We start from the raw sequence: 7,213 nt of genomic DNA, 5'->3' as shown, positions 1-7,213 counted from the left end.
AATGAATAGCTGGGCGGTCAGCCAGGGACAGAGCGAGAAAGAGGGTGTGAAACTGTGGGACTTGTCCGACACTACATCAGTATGTCATTGCCTGTGAAACGATTTTGGAGGTCTTGAAGTCGTGACAGGCACTGTAAAATGGGATCTTTATACTGTGGGGACTCCTCACCCCCCAGACTGGGATCTCCTCACCCCCCAAACTGTGATCTCCTCACCTCCCAAACTGTGTGATCTCCTCACCCCCCAAACTGTGATCTCCTCACCCCCCAGACTGGGATCTCCTCACCCCCCAAACTGTGATCTCCTCACCCCCCAAACTGTGATCTCCTCAATCCCCCAAACGGTGATCTCCTCACCCCCAGACTGGGATCTCCTCACCTCCCAAACTGTGATCTCCTCACCCCCCAAACTGTGATCTCCTCACCCCCCAAACTGTGATCTCCTCACCCCCCAAAACTGTGATCTCCTCACCCCCCAAACTGTGATCTCCTCACCCCCCAAACTGTGATCTCCTCACACCCCAAACTGCGATCTCCTCCTCCCAAACTGCGATCTCCTCACCCCCCAAACTGTGATCTCCTCACACCCCAAACTGCGATCTCCTCACCTCCCAAACTGTGATCTCCTCACCCCCCAAACTGTGATCTCCTCACACCCCAAACTGCGATCTCCTCACCTCCCAAACTGTGATCTCCTCACCTCCCAAACTGTGATCTCCTCACCCCCCAAACTGTGATCTCCTCACCCCCCCAAACTGTGATCTCCTCGCCCTCCCAAATTGTGATCTCCTCACCCCCCAAACTGTGATCTCCTCACCTCCCCAAACTGTGATCTCCTCGCCTCCCAAATTGTGATCTCCTCACCCCCCAAACTGTGATCTCCTCACCCCCCAAACTGTGTGATCTCCTCACCTCCCAAACTGTGATCTCCTCACCTCCCAAACTGTGATCTCCTCACCTCCCAAACTGTGATCTCCTCACCCCGCAAACTGTGATCTCCTCACCTCCCAAACTGTGATCTCCTCATCCCCCAAACTGTGATCTCCTCACCTCCCCAAACTGTGATCTCCTCACCCCCCAAACTGTGGGGACTCCTCACCTCCCAAACTGTGATCTCCTCACCTCCCAAACTGTGATCTCCTCACCTCCCCAAACTGTGATCTCCTCACCTCCCAAACTGTGATCTCCTCACCTCCCAAACTGTGATCTCCTCACCCCCCAAACTGTGATCTCCTCATCCCCCAAACTGTGATCTCCTCACCTCCCAAACTGTGATCTCCTCACCCCCCAAACTGTGATCTCCTCACCTCCCAAACTGTGATCTCCTCACCCCCCAAACTGTGGTCTCCTCACCTCCCAAACTGTGGTCTCCTCACCTCCCAAACTGTGATCTCCTCACCCCCCAAACTGTGATCTCCTCACCCCCCAAACTGTGATCTCCTCACCCCCCAAACTGTGATCTCCTCACCCCCCAAACTGTGATCTCCTCACCCCCCAAACTGTGATCTCCTCACCTCCCAAACTGTGATCTCCTCACCTCCCAAACTGTGATCTCCTCACCCCCCAAACTGTGATCTCCTCACCCCCCCCAAACTGTGATCTCCTCACCTCCCCCAAACTGTGAACTCCTCACCTCCCAAACTGTGATCTCCTCACCCCCGAAACTGTGATCTCCTCACCCCCAAACTGTGATCTCCTCACCTCCCAAACTGTGATCTCCTCACCCCCCAAACTGTGATCTCCTCACCTCCCCCAAACTGTGATCTCCTCACCTCCCAAACTGTGATCTCCTCACCCCCCAAACTGTGATCTCCTCACCCCCCAAACTGTGGGGACTCCTCACCCCCCAAACTGTGGGGACTCCTCACCCGCCAAACTGTGGGGACTCCTCACCCCCCAAACTGTGATCTCCTCACCCGCCAAACTGTGATCTCCTCACCACCCAAACTGTGATCTCCTCACCCCCCAGACTGTGATCTCCTCACCCCCCAGACTGGGCTCTCCTCACCTCCCAGACTGTGATCTCCTCACCTCCCAAACTGTGATCTCCTCACCCCCCAGACTGGGATCTCCTCACCCCCCAGACTGGGCTCTCCTCACCCCCCAGACTGTGATCTCCTCACCTCCCAAACTGTGATCTCCTCACCCCCCAGACTGGGATCGCCTCACCCCCCAAACTGTGATCGCCTCACCCCCCAAACTGTGATCTCCTCACCCCCCAAACTGTGATCTCCTCACCCCCGAAACTGTGATCTCCCCACCTCCCAAACTGGGATCTCCTCACCTCCCAAACTGTGATCTCCTCACCTCCCAAACTGTGATCTCCTCACCCCCCAAACTGTGATCTTCTCACCTCCCAAACTGTGATCTCCTCACCCCCCAAACTGTGATCTCCTCACCCCCCAAACTGTGATCTCCTCACCCCCCAAACTGTGATCTCCTCACCTCCCAAACTGTGATCTCCTCACCTCCCAAACTGTGATCTCCTCACCCCCCAAACTGTGATCTCCTCACCCCCCCCAAACTGTGATCTCCTCACCTCCCCCAAACTGTGAACTCCTCACCTCCCAAACTGTGATCTCCTCACCCCCGAAACTGTGATCTCCTCACCCCCCAAACTGTGATCTCCTCACCTCCCAAACTGTGATCTCCTCACCCCCCAAACTGTGATCTCCTCACCTCCCCCAAACTGTGATCTCCTCACCTCCCAAACTGTGATCTCCTCACCCCCCAAACTGTGATCTCCTCACCTCCCAAACTGTGATCTCCTCACCCCCCAAACTGTGATCTCCTCACCCCCCCCAAACTGTGATCTCCTCACGTCCCCAAACTGTGATCTCCTCATCCCACAAACTGTGATCTCCTCACCCCCCAAACTGTGATCTCCTCACCTCCCAAACTGTGATCTCCTCACCCCCCAAACTGTGATCTCCTCAGCTCCCAAACTGTGATCTCCTCACCTCCCAAACTGTGATCTCCTCACCCCCCAGACTGGGATCTACTCACCCCACAAACTGTGATCTCCTCACCTCCCCAAACTGTGGGACTCCTCACCCCCCCAAACTGGGATCTCCTCACCCCCAAAACTGTGATCTCCTCACCTCCCAAACTGTGATCTCCTCACCCCCAAAACTGTGATCTCCTCACCTCCCAAACTGTGATCTCCTCACCTCCCAAACTGTGATCTCCTCACCCCCCAAACTGTGGGGACTCCTCACCTCCCAAACTGTGGGACTCCTCACCCCCCCAAACTGTGGGACTCCTCACCCCCCAAACTGTGGGGACTCCTCACCCCCCAAACTGTGGGGACTCCTCACCCCCCAAACTGTGATCTCCTCACCCCCCAAACTGTGATCTCCTCACCTCCCAAACTGTGATCTCCTCACCTCCCCAAACTGTGATCTCCTCACCCCCCAAACTGTGGGGACTCCTCACCTCCCAAACTGTGGGACTCCTCACCTCCCAAACTGTGGGGACTCCTCACCTCCAAACTGTGGGGACTCCTCACCCCCCAAACTGTGGGACTCCTCACCCCCCAAACTGTGGGGACTCCTCACCCCCCAAACTGTGGGGACTCCTCACCCCCCAAACTGTGGGACTCCTCACCTCCCAAACTGTGGGGACTCCTCACCTCCCAAACTGTGGGGACTCCTCACCCCCCAAACTGTGGGGACTCCTCACCCCCCAAACTGTGGGACTCCTCACCCCCCAAACTGTGGGGACTCCTCACCCCCCAAACTGTGGGGACTCCTCACCCCCCAAACTGTGGGACTCCTCACCCCCCAAACTGTGGGACTCCTTACCCCCCAAACTGTGAGACTCTGTCTTGAAGTTTTGCAACATGCATGGAATGAATTCGAAAACAAACTTAGGTGCCAAGATTTCTCTGTATTATTAGGCGATCTTGAATTCCTGTCGAATTAATTCCGTCAAAATCTTACGGATTGAATTGCAATATATATTAACATATACAAAACAAAGGGTGTCAGTGTACAGCTCACAGAATGCCGAAGGCTGTTCCCTATCGGAGAGGATTAACCCTCTCACCCACCTCTCCCCATTTACAGACACCGGGCAGCCTGTTCCCTATCGGAGGGGATTAACCCTCTCACCCGCCTCTCCCCATTTACAGACACCGGGCAGCCTGTTCCCTATCGAAGGGGATTAACCCTCTCACCCGCCTCTCCCCATTTACAGACACCGGGCAGCCTGTTCCCTATCGGAGGGGATTAACCCTCTCACCCACCTCTCCCCATTTACAGACACCGGGCAGCCTGTTCCCTATCTGAGGGGATTAACCCTCTCACCCACCTCTCCCCATTTACAGACACCGGGCAGCCTGTTCCCTATCGGAGGTGATTAACCCTCTCACCCACCTCTCCCCATTTACAGACACCGGGCAGCCTGTTCCCTATCGGAGGGGGATCAACCCTCTCACCCACCTCTCCCCATTTACAGACCACACAATATTTAAAATAAATCATCAGGGACCAGCTCTGTATTAAGTATTATCCAGTTTATTTTTAGGGTCTAGTTTTTGCGAGTTTCTCCCGTCCTGGCTGTGTTCCGTCCTCTCGACCTGGGCTCGAAGCATCACACTGCAGTCGAATAGCCAACCGCTGCCCTCAGTCCTCTAGGTTGCGAAAGGCGTTTTGCATTTCCTCGTACAGCTGAGCGTAGTCCGCCCTTATCTTGGCTTCGCCGTCCTTGACTGGATCCTGAGAGAGAGAGAGAGAGAGAGAGAGAGACAGAGAGACAGAGAGAGAGAGAGAGAGTGAGAGAGACAGAGAGAGAGAGAGAGAGTGAGAGAGACAGAGAGAGAGAGAGACAGAGAGAGAGAGAGAGTGAGAGAGACAGAGAGAGAGAGAGAGAGAGAGAGAGTGAGAGAGACAGAGAGAGAGAGAGAGAGAGAGAGACAGAGAGAGAGAGAGACAGAGAGAGACAGAGAGAGAGAGAGAGTGAGAGAGACAGAGAGAGAGAGAGAGAGAGAGGGAGAGAGGGAGAGACGGAGAGAGAGACAGAGAGAGGGACAGAGAGAGGGACAGAGAGAGGGAAAGCGAGAGAGAGAGGGAGAGAGACAGAGAGAGAAAGAGACAGACAGACAGAGAGAGGGACAGAGAAAGGGACAGAGAGAGAGACAGAGAGAGAGAGAGGGAGAGAGACAGAGAGAGAGAGAGAGAGACAGAGAGAGCGACAGAGAGAGAGAGCGAGACAGAGAGACAGAGAGAGACAGACAGACAGAGAGACAGAGAGAGAGAGACAGAGAGAGCAACAGAGAGACAGAGAGAGACAGACAGAGAGAGAGACAGAGAGAGAGAGAGAGAGTGAGAGCGAGAGCCATCAAGGTTAGCATGGCACAAGTGAAAGAGACGCAGAATAATTAGCTTGTTAGAATTTATTGATACAGCAGGAAGTGAGTATAGATGCAATAAGTTCCTTTGTTGATGCTCAGAATGGGAATTGTTATGTAAACACGTCACGCTGGTGTCCCTCCCTCCCACCAGTGGGGGGCGCTGCCGAGGAACTCTTTCCCCTCCCCCACACCACCCCACCCCCAACTCCCTAGAACACGGTTGAGGTTTCGGCTGGGGAACTGGAGCCGGGGACGCTCAGAGGGGTTGTCTCGATCCCCTCGACCCCCCTCCCAGCACCAAGCCCCTCCCGCATTGACCCTCTCCCTTCACCCCCACCCCACCGCCCCCCCCCCGCATCCTCTTGATACACGCATCTAGGCAACCGACCCTTTCGTTCGCCCCTTCCAACCCTTCCCAAACCCCCCCGCCCTCGAGTCTCCCACACCTTTCCCCTCTCACACTCCCGTCCCTCCCCCCCCACAAACTCCCCCAGATTTCCCCTCAGATCCCAGCAGACAGGAGGCGCAACGAGTGAATGTCCCCACAGATCCCAGCAGGCAGACGGAGCAATGAGAGAACATTTCACCCAGATCCCAGCAACAGAAGGAGTGATGGGGGATAATTTCCCCGCAGAGTCCTGCAGGCAGGAAGAGCGATGTTAGAATTTTCCCGCAGGTCCCAGCAGACAGTACGAGCGATGTTTGAATTTCCCCGCCGATCCCAGCAGACAGGCGGCGCGGGGATTGAATTTCCCCGCCGAGCCCAGCGACAGTAAGAGCGATGTTTGAATTTTCCCCGCAGATCCCAGGAGACAGCAAGAGTGATGTTTGAATTTTCCCCGCAGATCCCAGCAGACAGCAAGAGCGATGACTGAATTTTCCCTGCAGATCCCAGCAGACAGCAAGAGCAATGTTTGAATTGTCCCTGCAGATCCCAGCAGACAGCAAGAGCGGTGTTTGAATTTTCCCCACAGATCCCAGCAGACAGCAAGAGCGATGTTTGAATTTTCCCCGCAGATCCCAGCAGACAGCAAGAGCGATGTTTGGATTTTCCCCGCAGATCCCAGCAGACAGCAAGAGCGATGTTTGGATTTTCCCCGCAGATCCCAGCAGACACAAGGAGCAATCAGCGGATTTTCCAGCAGAGCCCCAGCAGGGGCATGGGGGCTGCCGGGCACTGACCTTGAATTTCATGGCGCTCAGCTTGTAGAGGATGTCACCCAGGTTGTCCCGTATATTCGACCAGGTGAGGCGGTTGTCAGATTGCGCTGTGGTCTCCACAGAGTGCCGGGCCAGGTCATAGAACCCGATGATGTTCTGCAGGATCCCCACAGTCTTGTAGAAGGGGCAGAACCTGTAAACGAGAGGGAGAGAGCTCCAGTCGACTCAATTCACAACTCCTGATGGTAGGACCCTGGGAAGGACAGAGGATCAGAGGGACCTTGGTGTGGATGTACATTGATCCCTGAAGGCAGCAGGACAGGTAGATAAGGTGGTTAAAAAGGCATATGGGATACTTGCCTTCATTAGCCGAGGCATAGAATATAAGAGCAGGGAGGTTATGATGGAGCTGTACAAAACGCTGGTTAGGCCACAGCTGGAATACTGTGTGCAGTTCTGGTCGCCACACTATAGGAAGGATGTGATTGCATTGGAGAGGGTGCAGAGGAGATTCCCCAGGATGTTACCTGGGCTGGAGCGCTTCAGCTATGAGGAGAGACTGGACAGGCTGGGGTTGTTTTCCTTAGAGCAGAGAAGGCTGAGGGGGGGGGGCCTGATTGAGGTGTACAAAATTATGAGGGGCATAGATAGGGTAGATAGAAAGGAACTTTTCCCCTTAGTAAACATAGGAGATAGGAGC

General features: G+C 54.8%; 1 protein-coding gene across 1 annotated transcript in view; it reads right to left on the bottom strand.

The window, feature by feature from the left end:
- The window catches only part of LOC147087096 (myelin-oligodendrocyte glycoprotein-like), a 37,056-nt gene extending 32,605 nt beyond the window's left edge, over positions 1 to 4,451 (bottom strand). The window contains exon 1 of the mRNA XM_085978045.1: positions 4,442 to 4,451. Within this exon, the coding sequence (XP_085834171.1) occupies positions 4,442 to 4,451 (10 nt within the window). The remainder of the gene's footprint in view (positions 1 to 4,441) is intronic.
- Between the last annotated feature and the right edge of the window lie 2,762 nt (positions 4,452 to 7,213).

The sequence above is a fragment of the Somniosus microcephalus genome, unplaced genomic scaffold, assembly GCF_052327205.1.
Source record: "Somniosus microcephalus isolate GS21.2 unplaced genomic scaffold, FLI_Smic_1.0 unresolved_chr6, whole genome shotgun sequence".
Lineage (NCBI taxonomy): Eukaryota > Metazoa > Chordata > Chondrichthyes > Squaliformes > Somniosidae > Somniosus > Somniosus microcephalus.
This window is presented reverse-complemented; position numbering and strand designations above follow the sequence as displayed.